We start from the raw sequence: 16942 nt of genomic DNA, 5'->3' as shown, positions 1-16942 counted from the left end.
CCCTCTGCAACTGCACACAGCTGAAATGGTTTTGGCAGTGAAGAGGGCTCCACCGATCCCAAATTCATGTCCTGGGGGGCTGAGACATTGACCGCTGGAACGCTGCCCTCAAGTAATCGATCGGGCAGGGTGGCACGCAAACCTCACGCTGGCCAACCAGCAACAAGTTGGGGTATTTCCTCATTCTCTGGAAAGGAACCACTATTTGCTTAGCAGAGGCCATCGCCCGAAAACATCGCTGTGCCTCTCTCGGGCTGCCACGCTCCAGGACAGGGGAGCTGGGAAGCTGGACACAGGCCGCGGAAGCTCTGGGGCCTGGAGGCCATCCTAAGCCCATATAAAAGGTAAGCAGTGGTATTTCTTCTCTCAGCATTACAAAACAAAACGTTCTAAAACCCTAGCTTGAAATTAGAAGCTCACTCTCACCGCCTGGCCTAACGAAGCTGCAGAGAGTGCTTTTGTTTGCTGAATTAATAAAGCATTTTGAGTGCTTCTGGCAATCCAGATTGTTTTCCTAAGCTGTAGTAACACGGCCAGATCCTCTCTGTGATGTGCACAGGTCAACGAGCTGCATTGATTTGGGCGGTGGAGGCTCTCGTTAGAGCTGGCGATTGATGGTTGCCTGAGTTCTCCTTGCAGTGTGAATTGGTGTTGAGATAGGTCAAGGGCCGGATCCTTCCCGGCGCAAACCTGAGTTCTCCCAGCCAAAGCAGAGTCCTGCTCCTGAGCTCCAGGTGAGAATTTGGCCCTGCGGCTACATGCGAGAGATGCGGAGGAGAGAGTGCAGCTCCCCGACAAGACCGAGCTGTACGGGAGGAGAAAAGGCTGTGCCCATGCTTGTTTGCTCCTCTCCGCGGGGGGAGCAGGTGAAGCTGGGCAAACAAGTGGAAAAGCAAAATGGGGAATGAAAGGGGAGAGCAGGCAAAGGTCAGCATAATAAAAAATACCAGATGCATTTGGCATTTGGAGAAAGACAGTTAAAATACCCTTTATCCTTCTTTTTTTTTTTTTCCACTTCCATCCCCTCCCTGCTTCATCCTTCCTTTGCACATTGCCAGTCTGGTCAGATTTTTATCTTTTTAAGTCAGGGCTTTTTTCCAGATGCTTGCAAAATGCCCTGCCCAATTTTGAGCATTATATAAACAATAGGTAATGACCATAAACCAAGTTAAACGTTCCTTTCTGAAATAGTTTAGTGCCAGATAACTTGTTTTAAAGCTGGATTAGAATGCATAATGTGATTATAAAGTACTCAGAAGATAATGCATATAAGCAGAGTGCTCTTATTAAATTCATAGCAACAGAGAACAATGCAATTTTTTGCTGTAGAAATGCAAACTCAGAAGTCTCTGGCAATTGCAGAGCCCTCGCAGCAATATGCTGAATCCCTTCAAACCAGAGGTCTGAGGACACTGGTCTGTCTTCATGCCTTACCTCATCTTTTTGCTGTCTTCCTTCTGTCATCAAAGCCGGGCTCAGTCTGTCTCTGGTTGTCTCAAATATCTTCATACTGCCTTCTGCCTGGACTTTTTTGTCTGGGAACCCAACCTGGATTGATTTCTGTACTCCTACTCTGCTTAACATCTCCCCAACACCAACTTTTGACACAAAACTTTCAGGATTAGCCAATGCACATGACTAAATTGAGGCAGGTTTCACTGTTTACTGCCTTGGCTATTACAAAAACTATTTGCACGTAGCAAGCGTAGGCTTGTGTGCGTGCATGGGTGCGTGTGTATAACACAGGTGTGTGTAACAAAATGGTGGGTATCCAAATCCCCCTTTTATATTTTACTTGCTGATCGTAAAGCAAAACCTCTTTTGTCATAAATTACCAGCTTTCTCTGAGGACAGAAATCTGCAACATTATATCTTATGCATTTGGAAACCTTGAGCTGGAGTGAAGTTATAAGAATCACAGCATGGTTTGGGTTGGAAGGGACCTTAAAGCCCACCCAGTTCCAGCCCCCTGCCATGGGCAGGGACACCTCCCACCAGCCCAGGTTGCCCAAAGCCCCATCCAGCCTGGCCTTGAGCACCTCCAGGGATGGGACATCCACAGCTTCTCTGGGCAATCTGTGCCAGGGCCTCACCACTCTCACAGTGAAGAATTTCTTCCTAATATCTAATTTGAATCTACTCTTTTTTTTTTTTTTTTTCTTTTTTTTTTTTTTAGTTTAAAACCATTTCCCCTTTTCTTTTCACTGCAATTCCTGGTAAAAAGCCTTTCTCTGTCTTTCTTATAAGCTCCTTTTAGGCACTGGAAGGCTTCTATAAGGTCTCCTCTTCTCTTCTCCAAGCTGAACAACCCCTGATTGTGAAGAAGTCATGATCAGTTTGTCCCATAAAGTTAATGGCAGTGTGAAAGTTCAATAACCTCAGTTGCAATAGTCTGAAATTTCCAACCTTCCATGGAGAAATATCTGTGGATCCAGCTTTGTATTGATCAGCCTTCTCTTGTTGGCTATAGATTGCAGCACAGGTGTAGTATGAGCTGGGGTTGTTTACTTCAGTGAAGGGAGATCTAATAGCAGCCTACAGCAGGCTTGGAAAGGAATAATGAATGTGATGGAGAGATAAGAGGATAAAATGAGAAGCAAATGCAACATTTGCAGCTTGTGAGGTTCAGACAGGACAGGAGGAAAGATGTTTTCACCCAGATGCTGTGGCAGCCCTGCAACAGGTCCTCAAAGGGCATCATTTTAGCTATGGGGGTTTCAAGGCTCTGCCACACAAAACCATGGCCGATGCAGAGCTGTAGTGCTGGTGGCATTCAGCTTTCAGCAAGAGGTTGGACTGCAGACCTGCAGAGACCTCTTCCAACCAGAGCCTCATTTGTGTCAATTATTTGATTTTAACAGATGATTCGTTGATCTTAGAAGAAAAACCTGACCAATGTGAAGTGTTAAGCTGCAGTTTTACACGTTATGGTGAGATGGCTCTGTGACCTGCCTTTGGCAAATAGCCCCCAAACTTGATGTACTTATGCTTTTTTAAATCAGCTTCCTAGGACTGCCATCCCAGGCAACCTGAAGCTCCTACACATGGCCTTAGCCCCACCATGAGTCTGCCAATAGGGTATCAATTTGTGTGGTCACAGTGGTGTTCCCGGTGGACAGACAGTCATCCATTAACAACTAAAGTGTACATCTCCATTCATTTAATGCCAGCTCGTTTACTCCTGACAATTTTAAATAAATCCAATTAAAGCAATCCAGTCTGGAATAATTCCAGTTTAAATGAAGACTCTGAAGGGAACAGACACTGTATAACAATATTACCTATAATATTGTATAACAATATTACCTGTGTATGTCTGAGCTGGAACATTTCTTGCCACACATCTGATTCTTCTTTCATTAGAGAAGAAAACTGCTGAAATCCCATGCCTGTGACACCACAGTAACCCAGACCTATCTGCGTCTTTCCTCAGCAGCAAGCTACCATGTGCACAGGGAAGTGTTCAAGGTGCATTGGCATCATCCTGTTCCCACTGGCTCTGTGTGCTATAGTCTCCAACATCCTCCTCTACTTCCCCAACGGGCAAGTCCTGCAGCTCAGTGAGATAACCGATCTGGTCTGGTTCTTCCATGGCATTCTGGGAGCTGGGATACTGGTAAGAGAGAAGTGTTGCTTCTGCTTCTTATGTTTTGTTGGACCTCTTAATTAAAAAAAAAAAAAAAAAGTCATAGCAATATCTTGTGCACAAATATCTGAGCAGCTTAACTGGGAAGGTGGCGTACAAGACTGAGAAAGTGCATTCAAGACTGGCAAAGCCCCCTGTCATGAGAATAAAACATATTCCTGAAATTGGGAACTCCGGGTCAGGAAGAAGCAATAGGACTGTCCTTCCACTGGGAGAAGGGTGATGTGGGTGTTCATGTCTCAGTAAGTTAAAACAATGCTGAGCTCCTAAGTTCATCTGGAGATGGTGAGTTTTCACACTTTCCTTATTCCTCTAATTGATTTTATTCTCACAAAAAAAAAATATTGAGGACAACACTGAAATGTGTTTCAGAAGGTGCTCATTAGAGACCCTGCCAACACTGTGTGAACATGAAGCTGCAAATGGCTTAAATCCCAAATGCCTCCTGTGTTCCTCCACAGCCACCTCCTTCTGGATTCAGTCTGGCATGTGTGTGATGCTCTGTGACCAGTTCTCCATTCCACCACTCAGGAAAAATTGTTTCCATCTGAATATCCATAACCAGAAGGGAACATGATTGGGAACACTGATCTTTCCGGTTCACCAGAAAGCTGCTCCTTGTACCTTCTTTGTTATACGCCCAAGTGCAGATAAAAAGCCAAGCGAGTGGCATACATATGACAAGCCCTGGCTGTTATGCAGCCTAGGCAGATGGTAAATTGGCACAGAGCTGGTACCTGCACATCAAAAAAAAAAACAAAAACAAAAAAAAAAAAAAAAACAAAAACTGAATATTTAAGAATAATTAACTTAGAAAGAAGCAAATCTCATTCAGTCAGCCCATGATGCAGCTTCCATTTAAGTCTATGGAAAAACTACAATGGATGTGGTTCAAACTCATATTTCCCCCAGCAGAAATGTGGTATAGGATCATTCAATAAATTGTTCTCCACCAGCAGCTTGCCTCCTTCTTCTTCCAGCTGCCACTCGGGCAAATTACTCACCTGAGCTTGAACATAAGCATGAGTGTGTGGAAGGCAGCCTAAAGGAAGAAGTGGAACTACATGAGAGACCTGTGGAAAATTTGTATCACTGCAAGCCCAGGAGTCATTGGCGTTCAATGAAAGGAAAGGCAGATGTTAAGCGTGAGAGCATCACAGACTCATTCAAAATGTGCCTTCTTTTAAGGCCTCCACAGAGGATTGCCTGTGGCCAGCACTGCATACATCAAAAATGAGAACAGAAAGTGAGAGGGGAGGAAAAAATTGCGCTGACCTCGAAAACTCAGATGGCAGCACTAGGACTAATTATTGATCCACTAACAACGGCATTGGGTGTGCGCATTTTCCAAAAAGCAGTGTGACAAATGCCCGCAGGTGAAGAATAAGGAAAGAAAGCATGATCATCAGCTCCTTATTCTAAGTGATGGAAGCATGAAAATGGAGACTGGCTTCTGGGCCATGCAGAAAAGTAACGCAAGGGGCAGGAGTTTCCCATGACCAGAGCCTGGGCTCTATCCTAGCTCCCCAGTGAGAACAGACCAGGCTGCATGGCATTTCCCCATGCCAGGAAACCTGCCTCCACCTGGGGTCTTAATCCATCAGCTGATACCCAGACCATCAGCACACCTCTTGGCTGAGCAGACAGCCCCACTCATCCCTCCTCATCCACTGCTTCTCTAATGGAAATTTTATATGACATGAGAACCTCTCCATTTTCTTATTTCCAACATTGAGGGTGTAAAGAGGAAGGCTATCTCCATGTGTCACAGTAACATCCTTCCTGATGGAAAGCCTAAGTGGAGGGAAATGCCTGTCTGAGACATAGCTCACACACAGCCCTCGTTTTAGTGACAGCAGCCAAATCTAGCAAATTCCTGTTTCCAATCAAATGGCAGAAGTTTATAATCAGGCACTGGAAAAAAAAAAAAAAAAGGAAAAAAAGAAGGAGAGAGAGAAAGAGGGAGAAAGAGAGAAAGAGAGAAAGGAACAGAAAAGAAAAGAAAAGAACAAAGAAAAGAAAGGAAAAGAAAAGAAAAAGAAAGCTTCCAGGCAAACCCTTCATCCTTAGCCAGGCTAATAAAAGAACAGTGCCCACAGCTTAGATGGGAAACCTCTGAAGAAAAAGATGGCCCTGGAGGAAAGGGCAGTGTTAGCTCTCCTCAGAGCCAGATAACATGCCAGAGCTGGGGATGCCATGGGGATCGCCTGTGATTATTTAAGAACTGGCTTTTTTCAGGAAGAGGAAAGTCTTTTAAACAATTCTCTCCATCTGCAGGCCTCCAACTGTTGTCCAATGACCACTGCTCATGCTGGAGGCTGCCTCTGAGGGGTGCATACAATACAACTAAAAGGAAATCCACTGGAAAATATTTATGGTCTGCAAGACTAAGCAGGTTTCATAGCACTGTCCTACATAGTATAACATGGATATTCGCACTATAAACATAAATTCCCTGAGCCTCATTCACCTTGGACATTCCGCTCTTCCTCTCCTACATGGGGCAACATCTTTCCAGCATTTTGTCAGGCTGTTTTTTACAGCGTTTTCCTTTTCCATTTTTTTTTTCTCCTTTCATTGACTTTACAGAGACCATTTCCTAGTTTGTCTAATACTTATCTCCTTACATTGCTCTGTGAGATGCCTACACAGACAGTGGTGGGCAGAAGGCAGGCAGCAGGAGTGCTTTGGCTGCACAGTTGGACCCACAAAAGCTTTCTTGCCCTCTAGCTACCAAACCATATGCAGCCTTTCCTATCTCCAGAGCACCTGTGTAAGGTGGCATTATGTCCTGAGACATGGATGGTTGCTGACTCTGCTATATCTGTCCAGCTCCACCTGCTCATTACCATGGAGAAAGCTGATGTGAATTGGGATTTTCCTGCTGAGTGAAGTCCATCATGTAGGTTTGCCAGAAGCTTAGTACAAAGAACAGAAGTTAGATGTGTTTCAGGAAGTTTAAGACTGACTCCCCAATTATAATTTAGAGCAGGGTGCTCAGAAGATTTAGACTGTCATAACTCTTGCTGCAGGGATGAATAAATTTAGTTAGATTCTGATGAAGTGAAAGTCAAGAGCGAAAGGTTTTCTTCTGCCTCATGGAAATTTATACTCCCTCAAGAAAATGTTTTTTTCTTTTTTTTTCTTTTTTTTTTTTTTTCATAAACATTCAGAATTCCCATCCCAGAACAGGCAATATCCTAGTGCTTAAAACACTGAACTGAGACAGAGGAGGGAGAACAAACTCTTCAGCAAGAAGCACCATAGCAGCTGGTGCAACTCATGGAGAAGTGCTAGAAGGTGGTTTGCATTTGAGGAACATGATACCTCAGCTCCTAGACTTTAAAAACCATCCAAGCAGAAGTACTGCACGCCAATTCTGTGATTCTATGATTTCTATGAATTAAGCTTGTGCTTTTCTCACAGGCTATTCTGCCAGCGTTCATGATGCTGGGAGCAGGCGGAGCAGGATGTTGCGCTAACAGATGTGGGGTAAGTAGATGTGTTGAAATGGCACTACAGGGTTTGCACAATAGCTCTTAAATGGCTGCTCAGCAGACGGAAACGTACAATGACAAACCGTCACACCACCATCAACAGCCAAGTCAGGGAAATGCAGAAGAAGAGCTTGATCTGCAGCGTCCCTGGGCTGGGGCTGAGATCTCAGTTAGCCAACAGGAATGTTATGATGTTACAGCCACTGATATGAGGGAAATCATACTCAGCCAGGGAGGTACAGGAGCACTTAGCCACAGTGCTGAGGGTAGAGGGAGACAAAGACACTCCACCTCACCCTACATAAAATAAAGCATGGCTCCAGCTTCCTCCTGCTTGAAGTGATCCTAAAAATTGAGAGAGTTGCCCATTACTTCTGCTTTCTTCTTTCTGGTCCTCTTTCCTCCATACCCCTCAATGGCAATTTGCTTTTCCATAGATTCATCCCTGCTTACCTGTATGGGCAGATAATTCACCTGCTTTTCTGGTCCAGGCTAAAGCCTGAGCCGCTGCAGCTGGCACTGAGGAACCAGCTCGGCTTCCCAGTGTCTGGTCACCAGGCAAGGCTTTGACCCACAGCATGTGTTTGCCCAAGGGTTATGTACATGAGAGGTGTAAATGTAATTTGGGCTCTCTGTCATCCACACAAAGGCCAGAGAGATTTTTTCCCTTGATAATTAAGAATGAAACAGCATTTTATACAGACATCTTCAATAATCTTCAAGCCCAGGGCACAGACTTCTGTGCGGCCATTGTTATTAACAAGAATAAACTGACTTAGAAATGTTGGTTTTTTTTTAAGTCTTCTTCCCTCCCAGAAGCAGCCTGTAACAAGAGATTCCATACAATAAAGCATCTCTTCTGTACTCTTCAATTATTATTTAGTTTGATCTGTGAGGTGACCTTTACCTCTTCAAGTTGTTTTACTTTACTTGGTTCATTATTCATAATACCAAAATAACATTCTTAGTTGGGATGTCAGCAAGTACATCATGTCAGTGAGTACAAGGGACATGTCATTACACTGATTTTACTATGTGTCCTGTGCACAGCAAGCAGGATTTGCTAGCGATGGCCAAGTAGGCCAGTCACAGGGCTGGGATGTGAGCTTTGGCACGGTGAGCCCAGTGCCACAGCCAGCTGCTTATCCAGATTATGAGTGATATAGAAAGCAGTGGTGAAAAACGGCAGTGCTGTGGGTGTTCCCATGCCTTGCTGAACCTAGTAAGTGGGGAAATTTATCTGGTCTGGGCTCAGTTCAGTCTCCACTCTCCCTTCATCCCAACCCTAAATATTACACAGACGAGTCAAATGTCCCAGGAGAGGCTGGGTTTGCTCCTTCAGCCCACTGACTAAGGTGGCAGCACAGTGGCAGACTAAGGTGGCAGACCTCCATGTGCTCCCCACCACCACCATTTCACTGCCCGAGATGGTGCTAGCTATGGTCCACAGTGGCCAAGTATGCTGTCTGCACCTTCCCAGCACTGAGATATTTCGTACAAATTGTTCCCCCTCTTCCTTGTTTGCTGTTAGAGGTATACACCAAAAACATTTTTGAGAAAATAGTTTATGTTCTACAGTATCTGTAGGAAAAGAGCCAATGGCCAGATGATGAAGCTACTGATAAGAACTTTTCTTTTTAAAGAAAAGTTTTGGAGAGGACAGTGTAGCTTTGAAATGGTTGTCTGGGACTGTGGAAACTGTCCACCTCTTAAAAGTGGAAAAGTGTTCAGCTGTACAAGTCATCCTATGACTTAAACATAGAAATGAGATGAGGGCATGAGCAAAAAGTGAGTTGCTATGGATGGCATTAAAATATTTCCCCTGCACAGCCCTTGGGGAAGAGTGATTTCCAAGCATGGAGAAACATGGGTTTTGGACTCAATGTTCCTGGTGGATCTCTTCCAACTCAGGATATTCTCTAATTCTATAGAAGAAGTAACTTCCGTAGGGAGATCTGAAGACCAATGATGTGTTTCTTCAGGAGAAGAAGCCTTACAGAAATGTTGCCTTGGGAACAGTGGGAAGACATGCACTGAGACCCACGGCAGGGTGGCTCAGACACCCTGACCATACGGGCTGCACCCAGGGCTGGATGGTGTGAGTCACCAGATGCTGGAGAGTAGAGGAGCTCTGGGGCTGGTTCCAACATGCACCATGGAAGCTGCTTCCCAAGGTGCCAGAGCTCCCTGCAAGGTGGCTCTGGGATGACCTGGGATGAGCTGGGTCCCTAGGTTTGGTGTCTTGTCCACCGACATCCATCCACTGGCAGGGAAATAGCCCTCGCTGGAGCTACTCAGGAGTCACTGTGGTCTGAAGGATAACTCAGCCACCTTTTTAATTTTTAAGCTAAAAAAACTAAAGAGCTAAAATAAAGCTAAAAAATAGCTTTAGCTATTTTTTGAAAAAAAAAAAAAAAAAAAAAAAGCTAAAAAAATAGTAATTGGAATGACTATTCAATCAGAATATAACCATTTTCCTCGGGGTTGGGACCTCATCCTATGATAATTTGATAATTTGTGCAATTCCTGGTTTAATAGACCGAGACTTCATCACAGTCTTTACATGCAGCTGGAATATCAACAACAACAGTAAGAATAATTACCGTATTTCTCATCCTTTTATTCATCATATTAAGTTGTCCAGTTCACAGTGATTATGTTCTGCATTGAGTAATTTTTTTTTCATTAATCCATTTTAAGTTGTTGCCTGCAAAAACACCTAGATGGCTTGTTGTTCTTGCTTTATGAAGTAATGACTTTGGAAAGTAACAGATTTAGAAAGCTTCAGTGTCCTGCAGCTCAGCATGTACACAACTGAAAACACCTGCTGTGCTGGCATAATGAGGAAAAAAGGCCCCTAAAATACAGCACATGTCATTGCATCTTCAAGCATACTCAGTATTTCACTCTACACCTTTCTGAGGAGTTACTAGTAGAACAAGAATAGCCATAGCATCTTTCCAGACCAGCAAAGCTAGATAAGTGAGATATATGGATAACCAGGCAGGATATTAATTCTTAAAATAAAGTAACAATAATAATTAATAAATAAATAAACATAAACAAATAAATAACACACAGAGAAGAAAGAAAATCTGTATGAGAAAAAAGCCAGAGGAAAAAAGAGCAGTAGAGAGCACTACCATTTGGGACAGGAGGAACTTGGTAACTTTACCAAAGCAGCTGATGCAAATGCTCAAGGAATGAATGCTAGAAACTTTCATTAGCTCCACAAAAACAAATCAATTTTGTGAAGGATAAAGCATGATAATGGTAAAAGAAAGTTGGGAAAAATGATCAGCAAAACCTCTGCAAGAGGTAGAGAACTGGCCAACACTACTCAAAACTAAATATTTCAATAAACGCAAGCATCTCAGCTTAGACTTCACGTTGCAAGTGAAGATCCAAATGAGGAAATAAAAATGCAAAATAAAAAAGTGATAAGTGAAAATGGTATAAATAGGGAAAATGTTGAATGGTTGAGATGATGAGATAGTTTTATTAACTGATCCAACAGTTAATAAAATTGTTAGATTGCCATAGAATATGGGACAAAACCTCTAGACAATCTCCAGAACAGTAAATATAATGGGTAAAAGCCACCCTGTGTCTAGAAAATGCTGAGAAGAGCCAATTTAACAGCCGCATCTATTTCAGAGTCCCCTTTCAGCAGCAAGTAAAATAAATCTTTGACTACGTGATCATAGGTACAGTAAAGGAAATACGTGAAATGAAGCCAACCATGCAGCCAAGAGATTCCAAACGAGAAAATCGTGTGTCAAAGAACAGTCATGAAAGACAGCACTGACAAGTACTTCTGGTACTAGTACTAACCACTATCAAACATAGTAACAGCAAGAGACCATTTGACTTTTTCTATCATGATTGTCATTGGGACTCCCCATACTGCTGTGTTGTAATGAAACTAATTATTATTATAATTAAGATCATTTAGCCAAGATGAAGTAAACAGAAAACAGATCAGGAGAAATGGTTCAGCTAGGCAGGAGCTTCAGACATGGTATCAGTCACTCACCTTCACAGCGAGGCATAGCTGGTGATCTTATTATGAGAAGCAGGGCATCGGCTACAACACAGGCTCTGCCTTGGTCCAGGACAGTATTCCACATTATCCACATTTTGCTGACCATGACGCTCTGCTAAGATGCAACTCAGACAGCATGCAGATAAAGACAGAAAGAGTGTCCAGCTTGGCAAAAAAAAATAAGACAGAATTATTAATCAGTATGATGAAATAAGTCTCATGAGAAATCCCAGCAACTTGTAGCTCAAGGATTGCTTTAGAAGCAAAGAGCACACAAAATGAGTCAATTCACACACTGGCAATGGGCAAGAAGGCACAGAAAGCAGTAATGTCATCGGCTGGCAAGTTGGAAATTGCATTCACCAGCTTAAACATGTCTGGATAGCGAGGAGTTTTGGAGACTTTGTCACAAATCTCCAAGGTGGACAGTGGATATTTCCATCTGGGTCTGCAGTGCAGAGCTCTGCAGAGCAGCTGACATTAGACCTTCTTTTTGGACTGTTAGATCTCGCCAGTATTTGCTGGCAACAGGGAAATGGGAGGCCTGAGGTGCCTGGCTTCAAACCCAAGCCATGTATGGGAGTGTTTCCCACGTGCTTCCTCAGACTTGAAGGCAGTCCTGCTGCCTTGCCTCTTGACCAGGTCTTCTCCTGGCTCTGTCGGCTTGCTCCACAGAGTTTCTGCTCTCTTCTCCTTCTTGGCAGAACTGCAAACAATCACAAGTCCTTGTTAAGGATTCTTGACTAGACTTGTGGAAAGTCTGCCATAGATACAACATTAGTAGCACCTGCCAGAGCTTCTTGCTCCTAAATGCAAACTGCAACCAAATACATCCCATCCATTAAGGAAAACTACCCCAACACAGAACAAAAGGAGCACTTCCATGGGAGTAGTACATGACATGGCATTTGAAGTCACCACTGGTTTGTTGCCACACACAGCATAGTTAGATTCTTCAACACGAACAGTGGTAACCACACTTCATGCTGTTACAAAGGGAAGGAAAGGAACAATAAGAAAGATCTGCTGCTGCTTTCATACCTGGTTCAATAATTGCTTGCCCTTTGGCTTCTGTTGGTTCAAGGGCTGAGAAGGATGTTCTTGGAGAAGAGCTGGAAATGCTAAGGAATGTGATATCATCATGGAATGGTTTGGGCTGGAAGGGACATTAAGAACTACCCAGTTCCATGGGCAGGGACATGCCCATGTCCATGGGCAGGGACACCTCCCACCAGACCAGGTTGCTCCAAGTCCCATCCAGCGTGGCCTTGAGCACCTCCAAGGATGGGGCATCCACAGCTTCGTTGGGCGCAGAGGACAACATCAAGCCAATATTTTCTTCATATTGCCTTCATACTGGCTTTTTGAAGGAAGACATAAGATTTATAATAATAAAAAGAAATTATTACAACTCTGGTCTTAGCCACTTTTAAAAGCAGAACTAGTACAATCTGAAATCCTTTAACATCTAGGACACCTGCACTAGTCAGGAGTCAACTATTTCTTATCCCACAGATATCATGATATGACTTTTAGCATATAGTAGGAAACAAGAAGTTTCATTCCCACTAATTGTAAGCTTTCTGATGATTTAATGCTGAAGGTCTTTTCCCTTTCAGATGCTGCTGTCAGTGTTTCTGTCTCTGCTGGGACTTGCAGGAGGAGTGTATTGTGTAGTCCTCTCCTCAATGGCTCTGACTGGGGGCCCTCTGTGTGACACAGGTGATGGAGAGTACATCTACCCTTTCAGGAACAACACTCTGGAGTGAGTATGACTTGCAGGCTCCTCCAGCCTTGCTTTCCCTGATCCACACCTTCTTAGAGGAAATCTGAATTTCTCTAAAATGGACTGGTGGTCCACCTTGTCTACACCTGAATTCACATTCCTTTGAGCCAGCATGTTCCAGCTGGTCATCTCCTTGACCAAGGGCTTACATGTGGGCAAGGTGCCTGAGTTTCTTCCATCGTGCTTGTCAGCAGCCCTTTGTGCAAGATGCACCACGCTTTCAAAAGGCTGCTGATCAATGAGCTGTGACTCTCATCAGTCAAAAGGAAGTATTTGACAACCATGCCACGTTAATCTGTTAAATCATCATGAATTGTGTCTACTCTGCTTAATTGCTTAATTTTGAAAAGCAAAGCAAAGATCTCCTTTGATTCTTTCAAGTTAACAGTGGCAACCATGATGTTCAAGCCAGAGCTAGAGATGATGGATGGGCTGGGCTGAGGTAACACAGCAGAAATGGAGATTATGGACACCCATTTTAAAACCATTAGGGATCTTTCCCTTTAGTTATTAGCTGTGAAACAAAAGGGAGATTCTTGAGCATGCAGCAAAGTACAGGCGTAGCTCTGTTCCCCAGTCATCAATTACAACCCTGCAAAGGGAATCGTAAAGAGAATCACCACCTTTTACCAACTGTAGGAGAATTTGAGACTCAATTCCCACTGTGCAGACAAGTTCAGAAAATGCCAAGCCTTTTTGTAATGGCGTACAACTAAAAGCATTCTCAAAGCGTAATTTTCTAATACATTGCCAATTATTCTTCTTTATCACAGATACAATTATTTGTTCAACCAGACAACATGGAGCATTTGCAAAGAACCTGAAAACATCATCCTTTGGAATATTGTCCTTTTCTCTATTCTCCTGGCCATCGGTGCGATTGAGGCTGTTCTTTGTTTTATTCAAGTCGCCAATGGACTTATTGGCTGCATATGTGGCACGTGTATGAGGAAAAAGGTTGGTATGCAGTAAAAGGTATCAGAGTGCTTTGCATTCTTACCATTTCTGTATTTTAGGCTCTGATAATGGTACATGATCAGAGAGATATGCACAGCCCATGAATGAGAACCTCTGGAGAGCAGAGGCTGTTCAGATGCATTTGCACATTGTCAGTTTCTCCATCACGTTATAGTCTGGGACAGCTCAGCTCTCAGATACTGCAAAACAGCTGAGAAGTGTGATCTATTGGCATAGCCAGCATGATTGTTTTTCCTATTTATTTATCATACTTCCTATATGATAAAATGTAATGACTGTCCAGTATGTATAAGTGAGAAAGATGAGGATTAGAGGCAGTTTTAATTGGTAGTAAAAATGTTGTTTCACAAAACAGTAGAAAACCTCTTTACAGCTTCATTTATCACCACTGCTTCCTTACCGCTGTTTATTTTCATTGTACAAGATGTTTGCACTACATCTGATATCCCTGTGGAATATTAATCAATCATTTTTCATTCGTTGCCTTTCAGACAAATATTTTGGGAATGTGAACAACCTGCAGGGGATGCCAGGACATGCGCTGAACTGCAAATTCATGTTTAATAAGGATAGTGTATTGTGCTGTATTTATGGGGGGAAGAAAGAAACCCCCAAATATTCAGAAGTTTCAGGAGGGTACATTGCTTTTTTTTTTTTTCTTTTTTCTTTTTTAATAAAGAAGTCAAGATGGAAAATGGCTAGATCATTTAAATCTGAGACTCCAAATTTTCATCTCTCTAAATATTCCTTCTAAATCTCAAGTACTGCAATAACACAAATCTGTCTGGTCCCAACTGCTGTGCTTGTTCTTAAAATGTAGATGTCCCCAGATAAAAGCTCACCTCTTGCCCTCTTGTGTATATGGGAAACAACCTCTGACAATGTACGCATTTTATCAGCTGCACAAAGCAGATTGTAAATATCTCTGGCTGGACGTAAAGAGCTTTCCTTCCCCCCCAAACCTGCCTTAAGCTCACCTGTCTGTTCCTGTTAACTTGCTACCCAGGACCCAAGTTTACATTAGGACCTGCAGATATGATATTGAGCAGCATGAAGGCAAATGAAGCACACACTTTTCACCCTCCTTCAGACACCCTGGAGCCAAATCCCCTTCTTGTTTGGTATCTTGCTGTCACGTCTGGCAAAATCCAGTGTGCTCCTAAATCAGTTCTTCAGGAGAACCTGATAGATGTAGTGGCCCTAGAGGAGCATTTGGATCAATGTAGATGGTAGGTTTTGGAACAATAGTTTAACTAAATACAGTTTAACAAAAAGAAGGAGAACCTCAGCATCAATTTTGCCCTCATGAGACTGTGTAGGAGTCTCATGAATTTCCACACAGGGCTGTTCTAGAACAGATCACGTGCACAAGCAATTAACTGGTGAAGATAAACATTAAATCAATACTGGTAGTAATTACATGCAGCTCAGTAACAAATAAGAGATACAATCTGCAAGGCAACAAATTGCATCAGTGGTGGTGTTACAGCAACAAGGATCCCAACAAGGATCTGCGTAATTCTCCATCATCAACCAAGATCAAGCCCTTGATGCTGAAGTCCATGACTGGCAAATTTCAGGAACCCCATCAGCTCAGTGACTTCCTCCAAGCTCAATTGTATGCCCTTATTTCCCTGAGTCAGGCAAACTGTAAGATAATTGTTTTCCATCCTGAATGCATGCACACAATTATGAAAACTTGAATATATTTAAAGTACGTGGAATCCATTTTTCAAAGAGAGGTATTTATGTTTTCTCTGTCAAATGTTGTTCATATTTCTGCATTGTTGCAAATCATCTGAACAGACCCAGAGTTTCCAGACACACACTGCTGTCTGTGCCATCCTCCAGTGCAGCACACAAAACTCCTCACACAAACTGGTGAAGGAAATGTCAGTTGTGCTAAGTTGAGGAGCACACAGATGCTTCCTTGGAGCACAGCTTCAGTCCCAGAAGCAGGAAACCTGCATTATAAAGTTTAGAAGCACCTTTTGTGAAACAAGTATAAGACCTGTGGAGGGTTGTGAACATGACTAGGTGCATCCAAACTTGCCAGGTGGCTTAAAAAGCTGACGTGCATTGCAAGCAGCAAAGCCTGGGCAATGTACCACCCAAAGCAGACATCAAACTAAAGCCTACTGATTCAGCCAGGAAAAAAAGCCAAGGAGGCAGCTATAAGTAATGTCCAGCATGCAGTCAGACTGAGAGATACTCCACCTGCAGCAGAAAGGCTATTATGAGCTCTTCGTGGTCCTTAACCATCAGCCCTGCCCTCATCGTTTGTCTCCATGACTTTTATCTCAATGAGAGAGCCAGTTTGGGCTGTGCTAGCACCAGGATAAGGAGATACCCACTGGTATGTATCATCCCCACCACAGAGGGGTAAATGTGCTGCCACCATCTGCTTGTACCAAGCTGCCCTGCCCTGGGGGTGTTTGGTGCCATGGTCTGTGCACTGGGGATGTTTGGTGCTACGGCTGTGTACTAATGAGGATGCCATCTGTCCTGACCGCTCTGTAATCATTGGCTTCACTGATACGTGTAAATATTAAATATTGTTATTCTGAAATTATTTTCTGGTTTCATTTGTGTGACCTAAGCGGCTCTTGACTTCAAACTAATTCCAGTAGGAACAAAGACAGAATTCAATATTATTCTACATCTACCTTTTATCTATCTATCTATCTATCTATCTATCTGTCTATCTAACTACTTACCTACCTATATCTGTGTCTTCTCCCCAAAATATAATGGTCAAAAACTCACACAGACATAATGACCACATATCCATTTAATTTTTCTATTTGTGACTCACCATTGAGTCTCACCACACAGATTCACACAAGGAGCAAAAATGTGTTACTTTCTAATTGAATTACTTCTCTTCCTTCTGCAATTTTAACTTGTGCAGATCAGCCCCCTGCGGAGCTGTGTAGGTTGGAAGAGAAAATACTTATAACAAGTGAGAAAAAATGTGTTTCTGGGATTGA

At 43.0% G+C, this 16942-nt stretch overlaps 1 protein-coding gene across 9 annotated transcripts; it reads left to right on the top strand.

The window, feature by feature from the left end:
* The first annotated feature begins 221 nt into the window (after positions 1-221).
* On the top strand, positions 222-16446 carry LOC309891849 (transmembrane 4 L6 family member 1-like). Of its 9 annotated transcripts, none has more exons than XM_082784729.1 (8): positions 251-344; positions 640-734; positions 2862-2930; positions 3434-3616; positions 7073-7138; positions 12808-12953; positions 13748-13931; positions 14444-16446. In XM_082784729.1, exons 3-8 carry the CDS (start codon positions 2928-2930, stop codon positions 14462-14464), a joined length of 603 nt encoding a protein of 200 aa, XP_082640855.1. In that variant the 5' UTR covers positions 251-344; positions 640-734; positions 2862-2927; the 3' UTR covers positions 14465-16446. The 9 variants fall into 9 exon arrangements, with proteins under 9 accessions (XP_082640857.1, XP_082640858.1, XP_082640855.1 ...); XM_082784730.1 differs by having other exon boundaries at positions 560-734; positions 3437-3616; XM_082784728.1 differs by having other exon boundaries at positions 560-734.
* Positions 16447-16942: the final 496 nt, after the last annotated feature.

This window comes from Aythya marila, assembly GCF_965140915.1.
Source record: "Aythya marila genome assembly, chromosome: 1".
Classification (NCBI taxonomy): domain Eukaryota; kingdom Metazoa; phylum Chordata; class Aves; order Anseriformes; family Anatidae; genus Aythya; species Aythya marila.
The sequence above is the reverse complement of the archived record's forward strand: the minus strand, read 5'-3'. Positions and strand labels throughout refer to the sequence as shown.

Bases quoted from the DNA above. Each gene is read 5' to 3' on its own strand.
- LOC309891849 (XM_082784729.1), top strand. The intron at 12,954-13,747 runs GTGAGTATGACT...TCTTTATCACAG, and splicing joins TTCAGGAACAACACTCTGGA to ATACAATTATTTGTTCAACC. The intron at 13,932-14,443 runs GTTGGTATGCAG...GTTGCCTTTCAG, and splicing joins GCACGTGTATGAGGAAAAAG to ACAAATATTTTGGGAATGTG.